Below are 25,939 nucleotides of genomic sequence, written 5' to 3' on the forward strand. Positions count from 1 at the left end.
CCTGAGACTGTTCCAGAAACTTCCCTAGGGTTCTTTTTGCTTGGGAGAGAACACAGGCAAAGGACTTAAGCAAAAGAAAATATCATTGAAGTTTAAGTAGGGATAAGTCAAAAAGATAGTTGTTACTTGCACCAATTTCTGTATCAATGAAAATTTTTAATTCTGATAAAAATAGCATAAGTAGGAGGTGGTTGGGGAATATGGAAAGGAAGGGCTCAGATTAAGGAATGTAGCACATTCGTTAGGAGGTGCGGTCTCCATGGTCTCCTGCTCCTCCTGGCCTGGCCTGGCCTGTGGTATCCAGTCTCTGGGAAGAACTTCTATGGACAATATGTCCGCTCAGGCTGTCACTAGGTGGCCAGGCGGGGAACAGAGGAGCAGCCAGTGACCCTAACTCTCTTCTTCCCTTTGACCTGTGAAAAAAGTGAAGATGACGGGGCACATACTCAAACGCTGCCTGGTACAGCTCCACCTTGCCGGTCAGTCACAAACACGGGCTGTATTACAAAGGCCTGGCTAGAGACATCATTAGCAGCTTTCTCTGTGTCCCTGGTCCTTGGCGCCAGTGATGTTGGCATTTGGGCCTATGTCCTTGAAAGAGCACAGGTTTGCCCATGTCAATCAATGCTGCTTACACATTTCAGATAAAACTTTCACCTAATAAATTAACTAGTGTGTTAGCACTGGAGCCTGGATTAGCTCCTTGGGGCCAAGACTCAGATGAAATATTCCTCCTTCTCCCTGCCCTTGGCTGAGTCACTCTCCATCTGGAGGATGGCGCTGGGCTCGCCTTCTGCGGGTTCGTAGGTGACGTAGCTGCCTTTGTTCTTGTACAGGTAAAAGAAGATCAAGATCACGACCGAGAGCAGGGTGAGGAAGACCACGGTGATAACAACTTGGGAAGGAGAGGGAAAATGCAGAGATGTTTCAGCATTGAGGATGTCTCTGGAACTCACGGGTCCCCAAATTAGATGGTTCCCTCAATTTTCATAAGGATCTCCTGTTCTAGTTAACTAGCGTCCATTTCCAGATCCACATTCCCCCACCCCGCCCAAGTTCTGTGGGACGTGATATCTGGAGTCTCTTGGTGCTTAGGCCAAGCACACAAGGCTTTTGATTTCTGACAGAACTGAACGCCCCCTCAACCAGTTCCTGATGATTACGATAGAAACGGGAAGAAGGGAGACAGGAAATAGCTTATCCCAACAGGAAGGGTTTTTTAAATACATAGCCTCCTGTGGGGGTTTCTCTGATCCCTCCCATCCTCTTTCTCACCCACTTGACAAACCACACACATCCTCATCCCTACCCCATACTTGAATGTAGTGCCCGTATGCACCTATATCTATTTGTGGCCACCTCCCAACCTATCATTTACTAGCAGTGCCTCTGACACGAAGCCTCTAAGAGTCTTTTATAGCCGTGTGTGAGTGTGTGTATGTGTGTGTGTAAGATAACCTTCATGCCCAAACGAGCCCGTTAATGGAGTTGGTCTCTAATTTGTGGTGCTTTCTGTATAGGGAAACTCCTGGCTCACCACAGTGGGTTCCTGGCTGTCTCTGGAGTAAGAGAGCCAGCCCCTGAACTCAGAAAGTCCCTTGGATTTGGCTCAGACCCTTTGTTACCTGCAATGAGTGCTGTGCTGGCTTCCGCTTCTGGGGACCGGGCCTCAGTGGCCTGCAGAATGGGGGTGGTTATCAGTTCTTCTGGAAAATTTAGAAAAGTGGAAAAGGAAACAGGGTGGATTCTTTTGTTCTAAAATATATGTTTGTCCTTCAAATTTCACCCTCCCCACATTCTTCCCCATTCAAAAATTTATCATTCAACTCCCAAGGTAAATCTGTATAAATAACCTGAAGAATACGAGAGAAAATAAACCACCACCCAAAGCCAACAAACATGGATTTTCTCTCTGCCTAATGCAGTGGTTAAGAGTATGGGCTCTAGAGCCTGAGCGACGAGGTTCGGACCTGAGCTCTGTCCTTCCCTAGCTGGTTGACCTTTGGAAAATTACCTAAGCCCTCTGTGCATCAGCTTCCTCACCTGCAAAATGGAAATAATAGTACTTACTTCATAGGTTTGTTGTGACATGTAGTAAGTAAACTCAGTAAGTATTAAGCTATTATTAGGAATGCATATTTTTACATAAATGAGATCAAATGATGAGTGTATATACATGTATATTTACTTTATACTATATGGCACATGCATTTCTTCAATGTTCTTACAAAATCTTTGTAAACATTATTTTTAAATAATGAAATAATGCTCCTCTCTTATTAAAACACCTTTTTTTGCACTTCTAGAGTAGGCCCTGCAATTTGAAAAGTTCTGAAGCAAGGCCTCTCCTGCACTAAAATATATCCCACACTTCCTCCTGCTATTGGTCTGTCTGTCCTCCTGAGTCCGACAGTCCCACCCCTACAGTCATTACCCAGGGCCGGGACACTACAAAACGAGTGGTCTCCACAAGCCTCTTCTAAGTATTCACGTGGGAAGTCGGAAGCGCTTCAGTTCTCTCCTAGTTAGCGTTTTAGTGTAGCGGTTTGAATAGCTAACAAGCAAAAGTTACTGCAGGACAGAGGTATCCTGGGGAAACAGGCTGGCCAGCCCTAGAATCACCGACAGGAGGCAGCTCAATATTCACTCAGTAAATAGTAACAGCAGCACTCGTTAACTGCACTCTTTGCCGGGGTCTGTGCTGGACACGCTGGGGACATAATGCTGAGCAAAACAGACACAGCCTGCCTTCACAGAGCTCACCCTCCACCACACCCCAGTTCACAGCAGGAACAACCTCCCCAGGAAGTACGATTTGAGCTTGGAGCCGAAGCAGGGGTAGAGGTTTATGGGGTGAAAGGGTGGTGGTGGGGGCCCACATTCTAGGCAGAGAAGAGCCTGGGTCAAAGCTCTGAGACAAGAGGACTCCAAAGGCGGTGTGGCTGGAGCACAGGGCACGAGCATGGTTCCTGTCTAGGGCCTGACGCCTTCAGGTTTCCATCTAGGGCAAGTGAAATTCAGTCACTAGCAGTGGTCTGGTGAGCCTGGGAGCAGTATTAAGAGGGACCAACGGTGTTGAGGGGTCTTTTCACACAAGCCAAGGGGAGGCCTGGTGAACCCTCCTGGTCCTACAACAGAGTAAGCAGAGGTGGGCAGCCTGGAGTGCCTCCCGGTCCCAAGGCCAGGTGAAACCCTTCTCTACCGTTCCGCACTGTATCTTTAGGAATGGTGATACACTCAGCTACGTTGTGGCCTGGGGTGAATGGTTACCTCTCTTTTTTTTTTTTTAAGATTGGCACCTGAGCTAACAACTGTTGCCAATCTTCTTTTTTTTTCTTTCTGCTTTTTCTCTCCAAATCCCCCAAGTACATAGCTGTATATCTTAGTTGTGGGTCCTTCTAGTTGTGCTATGTGGGATGCCACCTCAACGTGGCCTGATGAATGGTGCTGTGTCAGCGCCCAGGATCCGAACTGGCGAAACCCTGGGCCGCCGAAGCAGAGCACGCAAACTTAACCACTCGGCCATGGGGCCGACACCAACATCTCTTGATTCAGTCATCTATTCACTCTGTTACTGATGGGGACTATAGGTAACAAAGGTGACTGTGACTTTGTTTATACGTTGAGTGATTAAAAAGGGAAAGTGCTCTGGGTTTGAACCCTGCCCCAGCATATGACTAGGCAACCTTGAGAAAGTTACTAAACCTCTCTGAGCCTCAGTTTCTGGCTTTGTCAAAGGGGAGTGTGGCGGGCAGCTTCTAAGATGGCTCACAAGGATCCCCACCCCTGCTATTTACACTCTTGAGTAAGCTCCTCCCCGCGGTGTAGGCTGGACTGTGACTTGCTCCTAACAAAGAGATTACAGCAGAAGTGATGAGACGTCACTTCTGAGATTATACTGTGACGTCCATCAAACAGAAGCCCTGAAATTTATCCACCTGATCCTTGCCTCAGACTGCCCCTCACCACACACACTTTCCTCCCCAAAATCTCCCAAGGCTGCACTCCATCTTCCCACCATTGATCTAGACGTCTGTAGAACTGCTCTTAGCTCTGCCTTTTTTAAACATTTGAGAACTTAAGAGATATAGAGCACTGAGAAGAATAATGTATGTACAGAAGTTTAAATGTAAAGATGACTAAGAGCCAGCTCAATCAATCAACAACAATTTACTTTGCACCTACCATGTGCCAGAGACACCGTCACAGAAGCTGGGAAAACAGCAGTGCTAAGGTCAACCAGGGACCCCACCACGGAGCTGAAGTGTAGTGAGGGTTCGCAGAACAGATCCATATGACTCTCTGGAAAGGGAGTCTGGGAGGGAAGATGATTCCCAGGTGGGAAATTGTGCAAATTATCCCAATTCTAACAGCTGCCACTTAGTAAGTCCCTGCTTTGTGCTGGGTGCTTTATATACATAATTATTAATCTTCACAATACCAATAACTTCAAAGTAGGTGTTTTTATTTGCTAATGTGGACCCTGAGGCCCAGGGAGAGTTAAGTGACATGCCTCGTATTACACTTAAAGAGACGGTGGATGGATTCAAGATCCGAATCCAGGATCACCCACTCCAGAAGCCAAGCGAGGTATTTACACTAACCCTTCCTACCACTGTCCTCTTCTTTTTTTCCAATAGGGAAAAAGAGGAAGAGGTAGTGAAAGATAACTGTGAGGCAGCACAAGCTTTCCAGAAAGTTAAAAGATACGGACAAAGGCAGAAGAAAAAGCAGACGCCCACAGTCAACTACAGACTGGTGCCACAGAGCACTCCAACACGAACTCGCTCATTGGCGACTGGTAAATAGGGAATGAGGTCTGCGTAATGCGGAAGTCATGGTGGTTCATACGCAACTTCCCCAGCTTTCTGTCTGATGTGATCAGAGGCCAGCTTTCTACGACTAAAGAGAACATTTCAGCAATATTGAAAGACCTGAAGAAACATAAAATTCAATAGAAGTGCCTTCCTTAGATGTAGTTATTGTTTCCATTTATATTAAGGCATCTGGTGAAGCAATAAGTACAAATGAAGAAGGTACACAGAAATTTACTTCCCTAGGAAAACAATGGATAAAGAAGGCAGATCCTACATCAGATTTTTGTTTTTGATGACAATGGTCTCTGCTGGAAGTGCAGGCTCTCTGGAATCTACTTCTAAGAGGAGGAATCCCACACTCTCCAGGGCTCAGGGGGCAAAGGACCAACATGGATTCGAGGTTCAAATGCTGGCAGAGATTCAACTGCCAATATTTTTATTGAGATTCTTGTTGTAGTCTTAGGGTCCTCCTTACAAAGTTTCCTAAGTTTTGAGTGGTCTGCCCCAATCCTGTTTTTCCTGTAAGCCCATTTTTAGTAACGTGATTTCGGAATGTGACTCTTTCAACAAATGCACATAAAGTTTTACGGCAGAAATGCTTACAGTAGAGGCTGTCAGAGACTTAGAAGAGCAGCGCCAGGAAGCTTTATATAGCTCGAGCTGGCAGACAATTTGAAGGACAATTTAAAAAGCAGTATATTTGGAGCAAGAACAGGGAAAGGAGTAGGCTTGCTGTTTGGGTCTGAAGGCGTGGGGTTGGAGGTAACAGAAAGCAGAACCCCCCGGGGCCTTTTGCCTCTGTCTCCTATCAAAGAGAATGATTTTTGCACTAAAGGAGCAGCAGGAGCCTTGGTGAGCTCAAGGGAAGGGATGCAATCCAGAAAGTGCCAGGCTAATCTAAAAGGGATCCAGAAAAATGACAGGCAAGGGCGCTGAAAGAACATGTGAAGGGATCACAACTGGTGATGTAGGAGCTTCTGAGAAAGAGAGAGAGGGGCCAGGAGCCTCAGGGGCCATGGAAAGAAGGCAGATGCTGTAAGCAACTAGTGAGCTTCACGTAGTTTCCCAGCAAAATTCTAGAACAAGTTACTAGGGCCTGCTTTAAGGGCCTTGATCTTGAAACAGCAAGCATTAGGAGCTAGTATAGGACCACTACCAACAAGCTGGGCCAGACAAGCCACACAGCCTTCCTGGATTGAGATTCACAGACAGGGAAATTAAAAAGTTAATCCAACAAGTATTTATTGCGTGTATACTCTGTCCCAGGCTCTGCCCTTGGCTCTGGGCATAGAGCAGTGACCACAACAGGTAAAAGCCCATGCCCTCACGGTTCCTTAAAAAATTAAAGAGAATTATCATATAATCCAGCAATTCCACTTCTGGGTATATGTCCACATGCAAGCAGGAACTTGAAAAGATATTCGTACACCAATGTTCACGGCAGCATTACTTACAATAGCCAAAAAGTGAAACAACTCAAGCGTCCATGAACAGACGATTGGATAAACAAAATGTGGTATATACATACAACGGAATATTATTCAGCCTTAAAAAGGAAGGAAATTCGTTGCGGCATTATATACAATAGCCAAGACTTGGAAGCAACCTAGGTGCCCATCAAGGGACAAATGGATAAAGAAGATGTATTTATACACGATGGACTACTACTCAGCCATAAGAAATGACGAAATCCGGCCATTTGTGACAACATGGATGGACCTTGAGAGTATTATGCTGAGTGAAATAAGTCAGAGGGAGAAAGTCAAATACCATATGATCTCACTCATAAGTAGAAGATAAAAACAACAGAAAAAAAAACAAAACATAGCACTGGAGATTGGACTGGTGGTTACCATTGGGGAAGGGGGAGGGGGAGGGCAAAAGGGGTGATTAGGGTCACATGTGAGGGGATGCACTATAATTAGTGTTCGGGTGGTGAACATGATGTAATGTATCCAGAATTTGAAATATGATGTTCATCCGAAAAAAATAAAAATTTTAAAAAAATAAACAAAATAAAAAAAAAAATTAAAAAATAAAATTTAAAAAAAAGGAAGGAAATTCGGACACATGCTACAGCATGGATGAACTTGGAAGACATTATGCTAAGCGAAATAAGCCAGTCACAAAACGACAAACATCATACGATTCCACTTATATGAGGTGCCTAGAATAGTCAAATTCATAGAGGCAGAAAGCAGAATAGTAGTTATCAGGAGATGGGAGGACGGGAGGGGGTAGTTATTGTTTAGATAGAGCTTCAGTTTTGGGTGATGAAAAATTTCTGGAGACGGATGGTGGTGACGGCTGCATAACAACGTGAATGTACTTAATGCCACAGAACCAAATACTTAAAAATTGTAAATTTTATGTTCTGTAGAATTTTACCACAGTTAAAAGAAAAAACCCTTTCTCCATACAGTTTACATTCTGAGAGGGGGAAGACGGACAAGAGACAAGATAAATAAGTAAAAGATATACTATATTGGATGCTGATTAGTCCTATGTAGAAAAAAAGCGCGAAGGGGCATAGAGACTTGTGGATGTGGCATAGAGGATGTGGCTGGGGTGGTCAGGGAAAGTCTCCCTGATGAGGTGACTTGAGGAAATACCTATGGAAGGTGAGGAGGGCAGACCAGCAGAGACCTGGGAGAGGAACATTCCAGGCCAAGGGAACAGGGAGTTCCAGCCAGGGCTATCCATAATATGAAAAGCACCTGGGGCCATCGCACGGTTGGCAGGTTAAAGGTGCAGCACGGAGGTCACTTGAAGGGAGCAAAGGAGACAGCAGAATGAGATGAAGTCAAGGGGGCTGTGTGACATGGGTGTTGTAGGCCATGGAGGGCCTTTGGCTTTTCCAGTGAATGAGAGGGGAACCTTTCAGAGGTTTTTGAGCAGAGAATGATTGGATTTATATTTTAAAGCAGTGCTTCTCAAACTTTGCTGTGCAAAAGAATCTCCTGGGGACCCTGTTAAAATGCAGATTCTGATTCTGTAGGTCTGGAGTGGAGCCTGAAATTCCAAAGACAGCACTTCTGAAACCCTAAGACCACCATGTTGTGAGGAAGCCCAATCTAGTCTACTGGAGGATGAGAGACCACATGGGGGAAAACCGAGGCACCCTAGGCTCAGCTGACAGTGAGTCCCAACTGCTAGACGTGTGAGGGAGGTCATCTGGGACCTTCCCGCGGACTGCAGCTGCATGAGTGAGCCCAGGTGAAGCCAGCAGACGAGTGCCCAGCCAACTCATAGAATTGTAAGAAACAATGAATTGCTATTTTTTTTCTTGCTGGGAGAGATTCACCCTGAGCCAACATCTGTTGCCAAACTTCCTCTCTTTCTGTTTCCTCCCCAAAGCCCCAGTACATAGTTGTATATTCTAATTCTATGTCCTTCTATTTCTTCTGCGTGAGCCGCTGCTACAGCATGGCTATTGACAGACAAGTGGTGTGGTTCCACGCCTGGGACCAGAACCTGGGCCAACAAAGCGGAGCGTGCCAAACTTTAGCCACCAGGCCATCAGGGCTGGCTCAATTGCTATCTTTTTAAGCCACTAAAAGTAGCAATAGGTAATTGAAACAGAAATTGACTTCAAAGGATCCTTTTGACTGCAGTGTGGGCAACAGGCTGCGGGAAGGTGCGGAGGTGGAGAAGCAGGTTGTGCTCGGCACCAGGGCACAGTCACGTTCACTCAAAGAGGGGGCCTTCTCCTAGTTTGCAGGAAAGCATTGACTGGGTCTAGCAACAGCCCAGTGAGAAAGTGGAGGGATTCTGGATGTATTCTGAAGCTAAGACTGATAGGATGTGGGGTGGAGTCAAGGATGACACCAAGGGTTAGGGCCTGAGTAACTGGAGGGAGGGAAGGCAAGGTGTTACCAGAGCGGGGGAAGCCTGCAGGAGGAACAGATTTGGAAGGGACGATCCAGAGCTCAATTTTGCACATGACTCCTTATTAGATATCCAAGTGCAGATGTTAAGACTGGAATCCGGGAAGAGGTCTGGACTGGAGATTTAAAAAGTCAGCATATTTAAGACGATGAGCCTGGGTGAGATCACCAAGTGAGTAAGTCCAGATAAAAAGGACCAAGGACTGAGCCCGGGGAAGAAACAGCAAAGGAGACTGAGAAGTAGCAGTCAAACAGATCAAGTACAAGGGCCACTGAGTCTTGTCATGCAGAGTCTTGAACGACTCTGACAAGAGCAGCTTTGGTGAAGTGCTAAGTATAAACCCTTGGTTTACAGCGGGTTCAGGAAAAAATGGAAGGAGTGCAACTGGAGGCAGAATACAGATAAACTCTTTTTTTCTGTAAAGATGAACAGAGAAGTGGGGCTGTATCTGGAGGGAGAAGGGAGTTCCAGTTTTGTTTGTTTATTTTTGCTTTGTTTTTAGGAGGGAAGAAGTGACAGCATGTTTATGTACAGATAGGAATGACTCAGAAGAGAGGCAACAACTGATGATGCATCGGAAGACAGTGGCTGGAACCTTGTCCTTGAAGGGGTGGGGTCTAGTGCACAAACAGAGGGGCTGGCTCAGACAGAGCAGAGATGGTCCATTACGAATGTGCACATGGGCACAGAGGAGGGAGCAGGTGAGTGGGGGAGTGGGGGCCTTTAGCACTCCTCTTCTGAGAACTTCAATTTGCTCAAGAAGTAGAATGCAAGGTCATCAATTGACAGTGAGGACGGGGAAGGGCTGAAGGAGGGTTGAAGGTGCTGCATGAGTAGACAGCGTCTCATCACAGAACATGTGAAAAGACTGCTTATGACACCCTTGTGGAGTAACAGAGCCTGGCTATCAGGACCAACTGGGGTAGTAACTGACTGTCCAGGAATGGAGCAATGCCAGTCTAAGCAGCTCTTCCACTGGGATTTGACTTTTTCTGTTTTTGAATTGATATTATTATGTCAAACCATGCCAGGACCAAACTAAGAGCTTTATGTAATTTAAAATAAAAATATTAAATCATAAAACAAGTAAAAGAAAGTCTAATGAGGTAATTTTCCCCTTATGATAATGACTCTGGTTTTTTGGTTTCTTTTTTCAATATTGTGAATACTAAATTCTTTGCAAGATCTTTTGTTTTGAGTTCCACTCATTGGTGCCTTCCACACAGGCTTACTGTGGAAGGGCTGGGTGCCCTTTGAGTAAATGCAGAGCCCTGCTGACCCAGGGAAGGATCCACAAATCTGTGAAAGACTCAAAGCTAGGGAAGCAACCAGCAAGCTGATAAACACAGGGATTTCAAATGACTGGAGAAATGGGCCAAATTCAACAAGATGAGAATTTAACAGATTCCTTGCCCTTAGGTCCCGGAAGCTAACCACTCACAAGTAAAATGGGGGAAGAATGAGGAAGCCACAGCTTAGCAGCAGCATTTATAAAAGATTTACAATGGGATCACTAAAAGCAGCTGGCACTGGAAGGACATACCCCAAACAGCCTAAGAGTGATAGCATCAACCCGCCCAGGGTCACCCAGCAGTTATCTGAGCATGGTTTCAAATCCTGTGTCTCCATTCCACGGTTCTTTCCACCACACACCACCAACTCTCCAAGTGCGTCCACTGGATTTGGTTCTCTGAGTTTTACAGCAGAATGGAAAGGGTTCCCACTGTAGCACTGGTTGCAAGAGTGACACATATCTGAATGTCCGTTGGCAGAGGAATGATTAAAAAAATTACAGGTCATTCATTCTGGAAACACTATACAGTTGTTAAAAAGAATGTGGTGGATCTGCAATTACTGGGACAGGATATATGGTTAGATGAACAAAGTAAATTGCTAGGGCAGCATGTGTAATATGATTACAAGTTTGTAAAAAAAAGTAAATTAAAATAAAACTATAAACACACATATATATATATATGTGCCTATATGTACATAGGAAAGGTCTAGAAGGCTATTCCCTGAGGGGCATGTAATAGCTTCTTTTTTTTCCCAATTATTTTATTGAGGTCATAATGGTTTATATCATGGTGTAATTTCAGGTGTACATTATTATTTATCAGTTTTGGCATAGACTGCATTGTGCTCACCACCAAGAGTCTAATTTTTATCCATCACCATAAATATGTGCCCCTCTACTGCTTTTGCCCACCCATCTACTCTCTTCCCCTCTGGTGACCACTAATCTGTTCTCTTTGTCCATGTGTTTGTTTGTCTTCCACATATGAGAGAAATCAAGCAGTATTTGTCGTTCTCTGTCTGGCTTATTTTGCTTAACACAATACCCTCAAGGTCCACCCATGTTGTTGCAAATGGGGATTTTGTCTTTTTTATGGCTGAGTAGTGTAATAGCTTTTTAATGAAAAAAATAAACAACAACTAAGTAAACTAAGTTCAGGAAGCCTGGCATAAAAGCAGGGGAAATGGCTTACAGCTTCCCCCCCATTATCTCCTATTCCTACCCCATTTCTCTCCTGCCTCCTGGTCCAAACAAAGGAATAACAACATTACTCTCTTCCTTCCCTTCTCAGGCTTACAAAGACTGTAGCGCTGTTTTTCTCTTAGGTGGGAGGCCTGGGACAGAGGACCACAAGATCTGAGGCTCCACCCAAATCCTGACCAACAGCAAAGGAACTTCAAGAGCTATTTTGCTCACTTATCCTTTTCTTTTGTTAACCCAGATACCGGCTGGTTTCTTTGTGGCCCTTGTTCCGGGACTAAATCTCTTATCACTGGGGCATCAGATCCTTTGCCACCTGAGTCTGCCAACCTACTTATTTGCTCTAGACCTGCCCAACAAAGGGCGGCTCCCCCAATTCTCCTTTCCATGGGAACCCGCCCTGGAATTCTGCTCCCTTTGTCCTTCCTTCTCTGTCATGCGCCACGGCCAGCAGAGTGGAGTGAGACTCTGAGAGCAGTATACCATGGTGGAAAGAACACAGGCTTTGTAATAAAACAGACTTGGCACAAAATCCTGCCTCTGCATTGTTAGCCACCTGACCTTGGGAGAATTTCTGAACCTCTGAAAATTTCTTAATTTCCTTGAACCTCAGTTTTTGCTTCTGTAAAATGAGAATAAAACCTGTTCACAGGGTTGTGGTGAGGAATAAGCAAGACGAAAAACGCTGAGCGTCTAATACAGAGTGAGGACAACCTAGGGGGCAGCTAGTGTGATGAGGAGGTAAGGGATTGGCTTCACGGTGGGGGGGGGGGGTGGGGAGTCCACAATGCCAGGGTGCACCCCACCCTACTTACAGCAGGGTGATTTATATACTCGGCACAGCAGGCCTGGTGCCTGGGGTCCACAGTACTGCTTCTCGGGGCTCAAGGAAATGTTTTTTAATGATTTTAATTGTTATGATTTTAATTTCTTTTAAAATCAGAAGACGGGGCCGGCCCCGTGGGCCTGTGGTTAAGTTCATGGCTCTGCTTCGGCGGCCCAGGGTTTCACCGGTTCAGATCCTGGGCGCAGACATGGCACCACTCATCAGGCCATGCTGAGGTGGTGTCCCACATGCCACAACTAGAAGGACCTACAGCTAGAATATACATATATATATATACTGGGGGGCTTCGGGCAGAGGGAGAAGAAGAAAAAAAAAGATTGGCAACAGTTGTCTGCTCAGGTGCCAAACTTTAAAAAAAAATCGGAAGAAAAAAATGGAACATTTAGGTCAAGGAAATTGTAATATTGTTATATCAACCATTAATTATAAATATAACTATCAATGATTTTACTATATTAATATTCTATTCTTCCTTACATCAATGTAGCTGTAAAATACAATTTTTGATATGTATCTTTTTTAACGGAGGGAGGGGCCTACAGAGGCAAAAGTGCCCAGGAGCCAGGCAGGCCATCATGAGCCCTGGCCTTCTACATTCCCAAAGGATGTTTCCTTTAGGAGCTCTTTATAGATTGACTGGGGTAAAGGGATGTGAAGAGGTGGGGAGGTGGGGAAGAGGTGGTCAAGACCCTCAGTGATCCTATCCTTCAAAACACAAGCCCTCACACTGTCTGTGGTTTCTCCCTTCCTGTTTCTGAATTTACATTTGCTTGGACCCAGTGGGTAGGAGACTGTATGACAGGTCATTGTGTCAAGAATATAAATATACAATTCAACAACAATAAAAAGAAGCCAATTAAAAAATGGGCAAGGACTTGAATAGACATTTCTCCAAAGAAGATATACAGATGGCCAATAAGCACGTGAAGACTCAACGTCACGAATCATTAGGGAAATGTAAATCAAAACCACAGTGAGATACCACTTCACACCCATTAGGACGGCTGCTATAAAAAAAAACCAAAAAACAAAAAACAGAAAATAACATGTGTTGTCAAGGATGTGGAGAAATTGGAACCTTGTGCATTGCTGGCGGGAATGTAAAATGGTACAGCCGCTATGGAAAACAGTACAGCAACTGCTCAAAAAATTAAACATAGAATTACCACATGATCCAGCAATTCCACTTCTGGGTATATACGCCAAAGAACTGAAAGAAGGAACTCGAAGTGAGAGTTGTACACCCATGCTCATAGCAGTATTATTCACAACAGCCAAAAGGTGGAAGCAACCCAAGTATCTATCAATGGATGAATGGATAAACAAAATTATATATATGTTAATATATTAAAAATGATATATATATTATTCAGCCTTAAAAAGAAAGGAAATTGTGACACATGTACAACATGGATAGACCTCAGAGATGTTATGCTAAGTAAAATAAGCCAGACACAACAGGCAAATATTGTATGATTCCACTTTTATGAGGTCCCTAGTCAAATTTATACAGATAGAAAGTATAACGGTGGTGGCCAGGGACCGGGAGGAAGGGGAATGGGGAGCTATTGTTTAAGGATACAGAGTTTCAGTTTGGGAAGGTGAAAAAATTCTGGAGATGGATGGTAGCTGATGGTTGCACAACAATGTGAATTTTTTTTTTAAGATTGGCACCTGAGCTAACATCTGTTCTCAATCTTCTTTTTTTCTTCTTCTCCCCAAAGGCCCCCAGTACATAGTTGTATATTCTAGTCGTAGGTCCTTCAGGTTCTGCTATGTGGGACGCTGCCTCAGCATGGCCTGATGAGTGGCGCTAGGTCTGTGCCAAGGATCCGAACCGGTGAAACCCTGGGCCTCCAAAGTGGAGCATGCAAACTTAACCACTTGGCCATGGGGCTGGCCCCACAATATGAATGTTAATACTACTGAATCATACACCAAAAAATGGTTAAAATGGTAACATTTATATTATGTATCTCTTACCACAAATTCAAAAAGACAAAAATAAGAATGTAAATAGTTCCCCTTTTGCCCAAGTCCTAATCCTTCAGCTAGCTACCCAAGCATCACCTCTTTTCCCTATGGGCATGTTTATCCTGAGGTCCTCCGCTCTCTCCTCCAGGACTCCTTCCAGGGGACATGCAGTTTCTGTAGTTTCACACACATGCGTCCCTTTATCTGGAATACCTGCTGCACCCCTCTTTGCCTGTACAAACCTTATCCATCCTTCAAGGGAAAGAGCTCCAGCCTTTCCCTACTCATGAAGCCCTTCCTGACCAATGTAGACTTCCACCCATTTCTCCCTTTTCTTATCTCTCAGCAGACAACAGTCCGAACTGCATGTACCACCAGTCACAGAGGATGCTGTCTTAGACTTCCCCTGGGGCTGTGACTCACCTGTTTCCACAGCAGTAAAACAGAGAATGTCTGTGCTAATGACAAATGTGTGTGTATATGAAAATAAAGGTGTATCCACCAACCAAGGTTTTGTTCCTCTTACGCTAACTAGCACATAATGACAACAATCCATGAAGACCTGATGGTTTGTCCTGGTCAGCTTGCTTATGAAATGAAAGGTGGGAATCCATTCCCAATGTGATGAGAGGTAGATCCCTGCCTGAGCACAGCTCTGGGGAACCACGGGTTTTTGATGCTGGAGTGTGTCCTCAGATGAGTGGAATCAGAAAGCAGGCAGAATTCCTTTCCAGGAAAAGGTGGGCTTCTAACAAGCACCCACAATAATAATAACCAATGTTATTGAGTGCTTACTAGATATGAGACTCTGTGCTAGGTGTTTACGAGGGTTATCCCACTTAATCCTCGCAAACAACCTCATAAGATGGTACTATTTCCCCCACTTTGCAAATGAGGAAACTGGAGCTTAGAAGGTAGATAACTCATTCAAGGTCATAAAGCTTTAAGTGGTAGTGCCAGGAACTGGCCCAGGTCCCTGAGACTTAGATTCAGATGGCACTAAAGCGTCCGCTCTTATCGCCTTCTGCTTCCTCCCAGCACCTTTCCCGGTGTGAGGCAGGGAGAGAGGAGGGAGGGTCTCCCATCTGGGCCGAAGGTAGGGGATGTTGAACAAGTTTCTACCTTTCTCCGGTAGGAAAGGCCTTCACCTACCTCCTGGAGAAGGCGTGGTCAGGAGGCTAGCCATTGCAGCCAGTGGATGGTCACCTTGAGGGAGGAGCAGATCTGTAGGAAGAGGGACAAAGAGGAATGAGGTGGGTGGGCCCCTGCCTGGGGCTGGAGACTTCTGGAAATCCCAGGAAAGCCTTTGGTGCCAGGTTTTCCTGAGTCTCTTCCCATTTCCTCTCTTCTCCCTGGAGCGGGTCCTAAACTCTTCTCTATCGGTGTCCCTGCACATCTCCTCAGGCTGCAGGCACCCGAGCAGATCCGAGACCTCCCGCATTTGGGGTGCGTTACCTGTGAACGTTCTACCCCGAGATCCTTTCACAGGCCACCACATTTACCTAAGAGATTTCTCAAGCCCTGACAAAGTTAGGCAAAGGTATGCAAACGCGGTCCCAGGTACCCAGCTCTTTCACGGCCGGGGGCCGGACGCAGCCTCCACTAGGGGTCAGGAGAGGCCCGGGCGGCGGGCCGCGCGCCCCGGCTCAGGTGCGGCTGGGGGCTGGGACGCGCCTGCGAGTGGGCGCCAGGCCGGGGACCTGGAGGTGAGGGTCGTCTGTCGCCTTCCGGCCCGCCGGTGACAGCCCGTGGTCCCGGCTCGGCCCGCTCCCCGCGGACCTCCCTTCGTGGTCCCCCGCGCCGGCCGCGCACGGTCGCCCGGACCCCACAAGCCGGCCCCTAGGGCCGAACCCCGCTGGGCCCAGGCCGCGCCCCGGGCCCCTGGACGCTCTGCGGACGCCGGCGCCCGCCCCGAGGAGCCGCCCCCGGCCCCGCGTTACCCGCACGGGCAGGGCTCGCCGCGCCCCCCGGCGCCGCGACGGCAGCTCCGGCCGCTCTGGCTCGCAGCTCCCGCGGGGCCGCGGTGGCCGCGGTGGCGGCCCGGCCCCCCGGCGCGTCCCCTCCCCGCGCGCTCACCTTACCAGTCGGACGAGCCGCGGGGACGTGGGCGCCGCTCCGGAGCTCGCCGGGGACGGGCGCGGGGGCGCCTCGCGGGGACCCTCGGAGGGACGCCGAGCCCAGGACGCCGCGGAGACGAGCGCAGCTGGCAGAGGCCGGCCGGGCGTGGGGGTTGGGGGCCGGCCGACTGGGTGGGACAGGAAAAGAGGAGAGAAACCGCCCTCTGCAGGTTCCCTCTGCCGCCGGGCCGCCTCTGCTCCCCCGGGAGGAAGAGCTGCCTTTCCTTCTGCGATTGTCACTCTACTCTCCATCCGGAGCCGCTTCCTCCCTCGCCCCGAGGCTCCACAGGGCAGGGGATCTGAACCCGGGGCTGACTGGGATCGGTTCGCTCTCCCCGCGACTGACGTTCTGTGAACTTTCAGCAAATGCGGGAAGTTACATTTCCTTGCGTTTGCCTCTCTTTTACGTCAATAGGTCTGTGTCCAGAAGTTCGGGACGTAAGCTGACTTTGTGGGCACTGTCCGGCCGGGAGGCAGGGAGAGGAGGTGGGGATGGGAGAGTTTCCCCACCCAGATCTTCCCTGACCCACATGCATCTGGGACAGTGTGGAGCAGAGGTTAAGGGCGTCGTGGACTTTGGAGTCAAACAGTCCCACCTCCGTGGCTTGTTAAATGAGTGACTTTGGGAAAAATATTTAACGTCTCTAAGTCTCTGCCCTCATCCCTGAATGGGGCACTGAAAGTAACAATGCCTGCGCAGCCATTTCATAGCCACAATTCTAGCACTTGGTGAGTGCCTCAATTTAACTATTAATCAATGCCATACTATAGCCATCTCTTGACTTGCTTCTTGGTGGCAGGTAATGTTCCCAAACTAATGAGGAACTCAATGACTAAGGATGTAATAGTATAACGTGGGCTCTGGAATTGCTCTGCTGTTGACCTTGGACAAATCACTGGTTTCATTCCTCTGGGGCAACACCTGTGTCAGAGTTACTGTGGGGGTGGGAATGAGTTAATACATCTGAAGCATTAGAACCTTACCTGGCACACGGTAAGTGCTCAATAAATGCTACCTATCCTTATCTTGAATTCTTCTTAGGGTTAGAACTCTTGTGGTTATTCTGCCTCCCATCCCAGTGGTACAGGCTTCTGGGCTTACTTCTTAGTCCTGTGAGGAGTTCTTTAAGTTTGGAACCAATATTTATATAGATCGATAGAGGGACAGGTTTTATGCATGTTCATTTGGGAGGAACAAAGAATGAAAGAGAAAGTCTCAGAGGATAGAGGCATGTGTGAGAAAAAAAGACAAAACAAGCAAGGCTTTCATTCCTAAAGATGTTATTTGGTTGGTAAAAAACAGAGGAAATAAAAAAACAGAAGAATTTGATGAAATTCGTTTTATTTAAATATATTTTTAAAGGCATAGCAGTTATCAGTAAGGAAAAAGAAAGCCCATGTGTTGGAAACTGCGAATCCAACCAAGAAAGGCAAAGGAAAGGACATGTAGCCAAGACGTATCGGTTGTTAGTGCCGACAGTTGACTCCTACTGCCCCTCTGTACATCAGAGCTGAACTCTGCCTGCTCTTTTTGCGACATCCTCTCACCTTCCAGCACTTCAGACAATGCTCTGCTGCTTTTCACAGATTTTCATGCCCAATTTTTTGGGAAGGGGTGTCCAGGTCCTTCTTCCTCGTCTGTCTACTCTAGAAGCTCTGCTAAAGCCTGTCCACCATGACTCTCCTGGTATTTGAGATAGCGGTGGCAGAGCTTTCAGCATCACAGCAACCTGCAGCCACCACAGTATGACAACCGACAGATGAGGGGTGTGGTTCCCCGACAGGAAATGAACCCGGGCCATGGCGATGAGAGCCCCGAATTCTAAGTACTAGACCAGGGCTGGCTCATCTATGTGTATCCATCTCTATGGACAATTAATGGCAAGAACATCACCTAGTCCCTGCCTTCCAGAAATGTGAAGGACAATACTGACAGACCAGGTAAGATGTTCAGAGAACACCAGAAACATTCAGAATATGTGGGATACATCAAAGAGCAGAGTACATACACTGTTTACAGTATTGCTTATTTTACGCTAAATTTGGTGCCGAGCATGTGCATATTGGAGCCTATTTTTCTGCATGTTTACTATTTTAAAATGAATAGTATGTGCCTATAGGGATAAAATCATGTGCTAGCAAACCTTACATTTTAAAGGAAAAACAAGATGCTTGTGAGAGACTATTAAGTATCAAATTAAATTGTGAAAAAGTAACAGCAAATCAGCAGTCAGCTGGGCTGGATGGTCTCTGAGAGTCGGTGGGTCTAACAGTCTTCAATGCCTAATGGAATAAGCTCTGGGAGAGATCGACCAGGATACAAGAAAAATCTCAGCCTTTTCTGGAATTCTTGGTCAGCTTGTCAGTAAATGCAAGCAATTGTCCACTTTTAGAATTTAACCCTTAGAATTTGAATTTCCATATCTCTTGGATATTCTTTTATCTGAGGACTGGCTAGGCTGACCTTTTTATTAACTTATATTCATCTTGCTGCCAGCCCTGGTGGTCTAGTGGTTAAGATTTGGCATTCTCCACTCGGGGTTCGTTTCCCGGTCAGGGAACCACACTGCCCATCTGAGTTGTGGTACTGTGGCAGCTTCGTGTTGCTGTGATGCTGAAAGCAATACGAGCAGGGTCACCCATGATGGACAGGTTTTAGTGAAGCTTCTAGACTAAGACAGACTAGGAAGAAGGACCTGGCCACTCACTTCCGAAAAATTGGCCATGAAAACCCTGTGAATAGCAGTGGGGCGTTATCTGATATAGCGTCAGAAGTGAGAGGATGGTGCAAAAAAGACCAGGCAGGCTTCCACTCTGCTGTACACAGGGTCGCTAGGAGTCGGAATTGACTCGAGGGCACACAAAAAACAGATGATGAATGAAGCTCATATGGTGGTGAGCTACCAGTGTTCTCCAAGGATTGAATGCTGAAGCTCAGAAACTGGAGCAGCTATCCTTTTGTCAACATACCTCCAGGAGTCCTGGACAGGGGTAAGAAATATTCATCTTCACCCAGTTATACTGGCTATCAGCCCCTTCTTGTGTCACTGCCAAGATGGCAGTCTTCTAAGTCCTAGCCTTTCCCCTGGCCAACCTTACCATTTTGTAAATCAGGAGAAACAGGTTGGTTCCTAGCTGGGACTGCCTACCATAGGTAAGCAAAATTATTACTCATGCCCAGCATACTGGCCCTTTCCCCTGCCTTCCTGGAGCCTCCAGTAGAGCCATATGCAAATAAAGTATCAACCCCTCAATTTAGTAAATTTTTCCACTTCAGTTTTGCCTGTTGGGTGCTTGTCGCCCTCCTCGAAGAGGATGTTTCCTAGGAGATGAGGGTCGGGGAAAGCCCTGCAGGAAAAAGGCCTGAACCGGGTTTTGCCAGATGAATGTGGGAGGAGCATTCCAAGTAGGTCATGGAGGGCCTTGGGCAGCAAGAGGCCTGTAGTCCCAGCATTTCCCTCACCTTCCAATAGCCCCGGATCATCACTCCCAGCAGTGATTGTGAGTGCCAAGGGAGTGGGCTGCGTTCGAGAAGAAGTATTAAAATAGCCAGGGGGGCATGCAACCTCCTCTCCATTACAGCAGTGGAGATCCTTTGAAGGTTTTCAAATAAAAGAGTTAACAGGATCAGATCTGAGAAAAATGACTCCTAAATACAAACATGTTACTTCCCTAACAGACACATCTACTGGAAAGTCCTACAAGTTCTCAAACTCCATGTCCAATGTTTCTATGGGACGCGCAGGAAACTGCACATCAAGTGTACAGTTTGACCAGTTTGACACATGCATACATCCCCATTAAACTATTACCACAATCAAAACCATGAATATTTCCAGCACCTCAAGTTTCCTCCTGATTCTTTGTAATCCACTCTCCTTCCCACCACCCCCACTGGTCTTCCCGTCATTGTAGACACTAACATGCCCCCCCCCCCCCCCAACTGGGCTAGATTCCTTCTCCAGGGAATCTGGATCTGGAGAGCAGCGGGTGGCTGGAGCTGAGTCTTGCAATGACAACTGCCTAGAGGGGCAGTCCATACATTCCTGCTACAGACCTCTGTGGGCTGATTCTTGTCCTTTCTGCAGCTTGGCTGTTCTTTCCATTCTATGAGCTGCCTAATAGCCTTCAGCATATCCTTTATTGCTTAATTGTGTCAGTTTGTTGCTTGCAACCAAAGAACCCACATGATGCACTTCCTCCTGTAGTCACAATTTCAGGGAATGGCACCACCAAATTCCAGTCTCTGAAGCCTAACCTAGAATAATTCCTGAAAACTTCAGTGTTCATCATGTCTTCTAAGCCACTGCTAAATCCTGCCCATTCTGTTCCCTGCTCAATATTCTGTCTCCATAAAGTTCTTACTTTTTTCCCTCATCATTATTTCTCTGTTTCTCATATATCTCTCTGCGTGGCACAGAGCAGGCACTCGGTAAGTGCTTGTCGAATGACCGAATGAATGCTGACACTGTCCATCACCCCTAGAAATAAACGCAAAGGTGGATGACCGTTTGCATGTGATGTGTGTTTATCAGGATGATAGGATTTTAAAGTTAGGTTTTAATGTTTTCACAGAAGCAAATGATAGGCCTTGAATCCAGGACTTCTGACTCCAAATTCCATGCCATTTCTATTATATTATCATACTTTGTATGCTTTCCCTTCCCTTGGAGTTCCATTTCTTCCATCCTGCTCAGATCCTTATTTACACCAGATTGTAAACCAGATTGTAAACACTAGATACAGCTCTAAAATGTAAGCTCTTTCTAGGGGTATTTGCTTATTAACCAACGAGATGGGGGACATGCGGTAAAGCATCTCGATTGAGGAGAGAAGCCCCTGGCATCATCTGAGAGTTAAGCCAGGAGGTAGGGTGGTCTAGGGGTCAGGGATGTGACTAACACTTTCTGAACCTCAGGTAGAATCAATAACCTTGCCTCAGTGGAGAACAGTGTGCTGGGCTGGAACAATTCCCCGTGTCAAACAAAGAATCCACACGTAGAATAACAGTTTATTCAACAATCTGAAAATCTGTTCTTTAAGTCTTGCAAAATGAGTGGTAAGTCAAAGATTTGTTCACTATTCTCTGAGTTATGTGTGGTGTGTGTCTCTGTGTGGACAATTGTCTGTGTCTACAGATGCTTTTGCTTTTTATAGCCATTTTAGCCCCACTTTAATTAATATATAAAGTCTTACTATTCTAACAATACTAAAACCTGCATTAAATATTCCCTGAGTCTAACGGTGTCTTGTCCCAAGCCTGCGTCCCTCCCCCCCCAAGTCTGCTCCTCAGCCTCCATTAATGCCAGGTCGTTAGGGACCACTAGCATTCAGATTGTTTGGGAACCTAGAAGTGAATGCTGGATCTTCAGTCCCTCTGACCTATACACCCTCTAGCCAATGAGCTACTCTGGGGAGGTGTGTGTGGGGAGGTCTTGGCAGTTCTTCTTCAGAGGTGTGTATTTTGCATTGTAGATACCTGGAAAATAAACATGATTGCCTTAGATGCTGACCTGCCCTCCCACTAACCACTCAACGAGGGTAGAAACTCAGTTTGCTTCTATCGAGTTATATTTCATGTATCCACCAGCCTCTACTGAGGGAGGCGATGTGAAACTGGTGTTTGCGATTATTGCAAAGACTTGCTGCAGGTACTGTTCGTTACATCATTCACCATCTCTTTATGAGGATTCACAGGAGAAATTTCATTTCCATCTTAGTAGCAGGAGTTGTTGTTCTCTTAAGGAATGGGCATCATGAATTGGGTGAACTGATCAGCTTTTCCTCTTCTTGGATATTACAAAGTCTGAAACCAATTTTGTGGTCCGCCCTTAGTAAGTTTACTTTATAGAATACATTTTTGTACTTGCCTAATTCATGGCTCCACTTTACGTCACTGTCACTAATATACTTCTGAGTTATTTTGCTCTATTTTGTGTGTGTGTGTATATATATGTATTTACCTTTTTGTATGCCTTTTGTATATCTTAACTCCTTTTTGAAACAAATAAGTCCAGATATAACTAAATAAATACTTAGGAGATAGGGCTATGGTGAGAGGTCAAGAGGTTCAAGGCCAAGTGTTGGGAAATGAGCACAAAACCCCCACAAAGTCCTAGTTTACCCTTGGTTCCTCTGGCTCCCACCTGCTTCGCTTTGCCCTAAGGGTAGAGCACTGCTGGGTTCCCCTTGTAGCCCACGGTAAGGATCCTAGCCTGTAACAAACCTCTCTCCACCCCCAATGCCCAATCTTACCACCCATCCTGTTCTGTGTGTCCGGCCTCCTTACCTCTTCTTGAGGCTCAGGTGCTATGGTGTTGCTCTCTTCTGGAACTGCAGACACATGAAGCTGAAGATCTTGGCTCTACAAAAAGAAGAGTTCTGCCAGTAAGAGGTGGCTCAACCCCCACAGCCTCTCAGCTCAAAGGGGCTTCTGCGCCTGACACTTTACAAGGGTCACAGACAACACCAAGGGCAAACATCCGATGTAGTTGCACTATAGCCTGAAGGCATCAGGGAAGGCTTTACTTGTCATTCTCTTTGACAGATTAAGAAACCAAGATTCAAAGGGAAAAATGACTTGCTGGGACAGGAAATGAGGTCTTTGGACTCCACAGCTGTGTCCATGATCAGACACTGTGTGATTTGTGTGACATGCATCTGTACGTATATCTATGTGGGAGTCTGTGAGGGTATGACAGAGGTCATAAAACCACTACCTACCACTTTTACACTAACCCTCCTCAAGAACACACTGCAGCTCTCACACTTAGATGATCCTAACCCACAGCAGTTAGGAGAGGCAAGTGGCGTAATGGTTTCTTTGGGAAAAGTTCTAGGTTCAAGATGGGAACCCAAGGTGTGGGAAGCCCTGTCTAGGAACTGCTAACCCAGGAGAAGACCTTGGCACTCGAAGGTTTAGAGTGAATTTATTTTTTTTTTAAAGATTTTATGTTTCCTTTTTCTTCCCAAAGCCCCCTGGTACACAGTTGTGTATTTTTAATTGTGAGTCCTTCTAGTTGTGGCATATGGGACGCCGCCTCAGCATGGCTTGATGAGCGATGCCATGTCTGTGCCCAGGATCTGAACCGGTGAAACCCTGGGCCACTGAAGCAGAGCGCGTGAACTTAACCACTCGGCCATGGGGCTGGCCCCTATTTTTTAAAATTTTTTAAAATTGAAATTTAATTCACATACTATAAAATTCACCCTTTTAAAGTAGAACCAATTTCAAATAGTATGACAGCCACTTGAAATTCTACATTTCTCCTTTAAGGAAATTTTCCTTCTTCTTACTCCCTCCTGCAATTCCAGGCCATGAATTTCCTCAAAGATAGTACTACCTCCCCGAAGGTTCTCAAACCTTCATTCTCTGTCAGGTGATTCAAAGGCTGAGCAAGAACAGATTTTCTTGTGGTTACCCTTTTTTTTAGGAAGATTAGCCCTGAGCTAACGTCTGCTGCCAATCTTCCTCTTTATTGCTGAGGAAGACTGGCTCTGAGCTAATATCCATGCCCATCTTCCTCTACTTTATATGTGGGACGCCTGCCACAGCATGGCTTGCCAAACGGTGTGTGTGTCCGCACCTGGGATCCGAACCAGGGAACCCCAGGCCACCAAAGCAGAATGTGCAAACTTAACTGCTGTGCCACCAGGCCAGCCCCAGCGGTTAACATTTTATTTACCCATTTTTATATGTGATATGTCCATAATTCTGCTTGAGAAAAACTATGATTTATGATGCATTTGCAAGGGAATGAACAGATCTTGTAGAACATAGGCTTCAGAGGACTGATGACCCTGGTAGGCTAGGGTCTAGGATGTTCTCGTTGCTTAATTCCATAGGAAAAATACACCTCCTTAGCCAATGACCAAAAGCAATCCCACAAGAGAGGATAGGAGTAAGGAAGCACTATAAATCTCAAATATAAGGAGGTATTCAGGGGAAAGGAGGTTGTGTCCTGTATCTGTTTCCCAAGGAGGAGAGAGTTAATAGCCTGTTCCTCAAAATAGTCAGACAGCATCTTGGTCCCCAAAATCTCCCCTTCAGTAAGATGACCCCAAGGATGCAAACCTATGTTACTATTCCCCAGAGTCAAACAGAAGATCACTCTGTCGCTGTCTCCATGCTAAAATCATATAATATATTACAAAGTCAATTTTAAATTAATTTTGGATTTTCCACACCATTGAGTTGCTTTTTTCAGTGCAGAAAAGTGAGAAGTGGCTACACTTTCCCTCCTCAAAATCCCACCTTAACTCTTGCTTATTCACTACCCACATGCCCTGCGTCTCTCTCAATCTGCATAGCTACCGCAGACTAGGAAGAGCCAAGCGAGAGGGCTACATGGTGCTCTGTTAGGCCCTCCAGCACCTCATGTGAATCAAGACTGAGGGCGTAACAATGGTGATGACTTGGATTTTAGTACCTGAGGGGAGTCAGCTGACGTAAGCTCGTTGTTCTCTTCTTTGCCTTCCAGCTTCCCTGTCTTGCCAGACTCTGAAAACACCTGTGGATCAAAGTGTACAATGTAGAAGAAAGTCCTGCACCCTCACACCCCGATGCCACCCTTGCGCTCTCTGTCCAGGTTAGCGCCTCTCAGATAACAGGAGGCTCCCACGGTAAGCTGGTCAACCTTCAGTTAGGCATAGGTAGTAGCGTGCTGTGATCTGAGGGGTACCAGACATCCCAGATATCCACATGGCTCATGCCCTGGCCTCTTTCATTGCCCAACGCCACCTTCTCTGACCACTCTGTTTAAAATTGCCAATTCAGGCCCCACTCCCTGTGCCTTCCCCTACTTAATTTTTCTCCATATCTCTTATTGCCACTACATTATAATTTTACTTATTTATTCTGTTTCTTGTCTATCCTTCCCCCCGCACCCCCACCACTAGAATGTAAGCTGCAGGAAGGCAGAGAATTTCCTGTTTTGTTCACTGTGATACTCCCCTTCCTAGGAAGGTGCCTGGCACATAGTGCAGGCTCGATAAGTAATTGTGGAATGAATGGATGAATCCTGATGCCACTGAGTCAGATGTCTTACCATGATCCTCTCTACAGTGCACCTGACAGTTGATCTCACAGCCCTGGCTTTTAACACCAAGGAAGGAGAACTATTTCTCAAGGTGGCCCATCCCATTTTAGTTTTTGGAAGCTCCTTGTATACCCTTTCCCCTATATCTAAAAAAATTTTTTCCCATACCATTTTTGTGTGTGTGTGAGGAAGCTTGTCCCTGAGCTAACATCTGTTGCCAATTTTCCTCTTTTTGCTTGAGGAAGGTTTTCCCTGAGCTGACATCTATGCTAATCTTCCTCTATTTTGTATGTGGGATGCCACCACAGCGTGGCTTGATGAGTGGTGTGTAGGTCCACGCCCGGGATCGGAACCTGTGAACCCCAGGCCACCAAAGCAGAGTCCACGAAATTAACCACTATGCCACTGGGCCAGCCCCTCCATACCATTTTTTTAACATAGCTAATTGCTGCAAGTTCCTCATGTATTGATCCAAAATGTGCTTTAAAAAACAAATCTTTACACATAGGGCCTAGTTCTGCCCTCAGTAGTCCTACAGAACAAGTCAAATCTCTCTTCTATATTGTAGCCTTTCCACATAATTTGAATAGAATGTGACTTGATATCCAGATCCTTCACAGAACTGGGTGCTCCCCGGGAGATCTGTGTCTATGTTTTAACACAATCCTTTTCTCAAACATATTCTCACCTTTCAAAAGACCATCCTTTTGCTTTACCTTCCTCTGTGCGTTCCTTCTTCTAGGTCTCTCTCATCAAAGAAG

At 46.1% G+C, this 25,939-nt stretch overlaps 2 protein-coding genes and 1 long non-coding RNA gene across 7 annotated transcripts in view; 1 reads left to right on the plus strand and 2 right to left on the minus strand.

The window, feature by feature from the left end:
- Positions 1-135: 135 nt before the first annotated feature.
- SMAGP (small cell adhesion glycoprotein) lies at positions 136-16,689 on the minus strand. Of its 2 annotated transcripts, none has more exons than XM_070269191.1 (4): positions 16,105-16,689; positions 15,176-15,247; positions 1,626-1,706; positions 136-895 (listed from the first exon to the last, which is right to left on the minus strand). In XM_070269191.1, the coding sequence occupies exons 2-4, from the start codon at positions 15,207-15,209 to the stop codon at positions 717-719; spliced, it is 294 nt and encodes a 97-aa protein (XP_070125292.1). In that variant the 5' UTR covers positions 15,210-15,247; positions 16,105-16,689; the 3' UTR covers positions 136-716. The 2 variants fall into 2 exon arrangements, with proteins under 2 accessions (XP_070125292.1, NP_001420466.1); NM_001433537.1 differs by having other exon boundaries at positions 16,100-16,259.
- On the plus strand, positions 7,816-9,801 carry LOC138924818 (uncharacterized). Its single transcript, XR_011440102.1, has 2 exons — positions 7,816-8,073; positions 9,208-9,801. It is a non-coding gene; the product is annotated as an uncharacterized lncRNA (long non-coding RNA).
- A 4,442-nt stretch (positions 16,690-21,131) lies between the features above and the next one.
- Positions 21,132-25,939, minus strand: part of BIN2 (bridging integrator 2) — a 30,690-nt gene continuing 25,882 nt past the window's right edge. For 2 of the 4 annotated variants that reach the window (XM_070271440.1, XM_070271441.1), the window contains exons 11-13: positions 24,570-24,650; positions 22,430-22,504; positions 21,132-21,946 (exon numbers count right to left, since the gene is read on the minus strand). In XM_070271440.1, coding sequence (XP_070127541.1) covers positions 21,938-21,946; positions 22,430-22,504; positions 24,570-24,650 — 165 coding nt within the window. In that variant the 3' untranslated portion in view covers positions 21,132-21,937. The remainder of the gene's footprint in view (positions 21,947-22,429; positions 22,505-24,569; positions 24,651-25,939) is intronic. The other 2 variants (XM_005611196.4, XM_070271442.1) reach the window with 1 other exon arrangement.

Source organism: Equus caballus, chromosome 6 (genome assembly GCF_041296265.1).
Source record: "Equus caballus isolate H_3958 breed thoroughbred chromosome 6, TB-T2T, whole genome shotgun sequence".
NCBI classification, from domain to species: domain Eukaryota; kingdom Metazoa; phylum Chordata; class Mammalia; order Perissodactyla; family Equidae; genus Equus; species Equus caballus.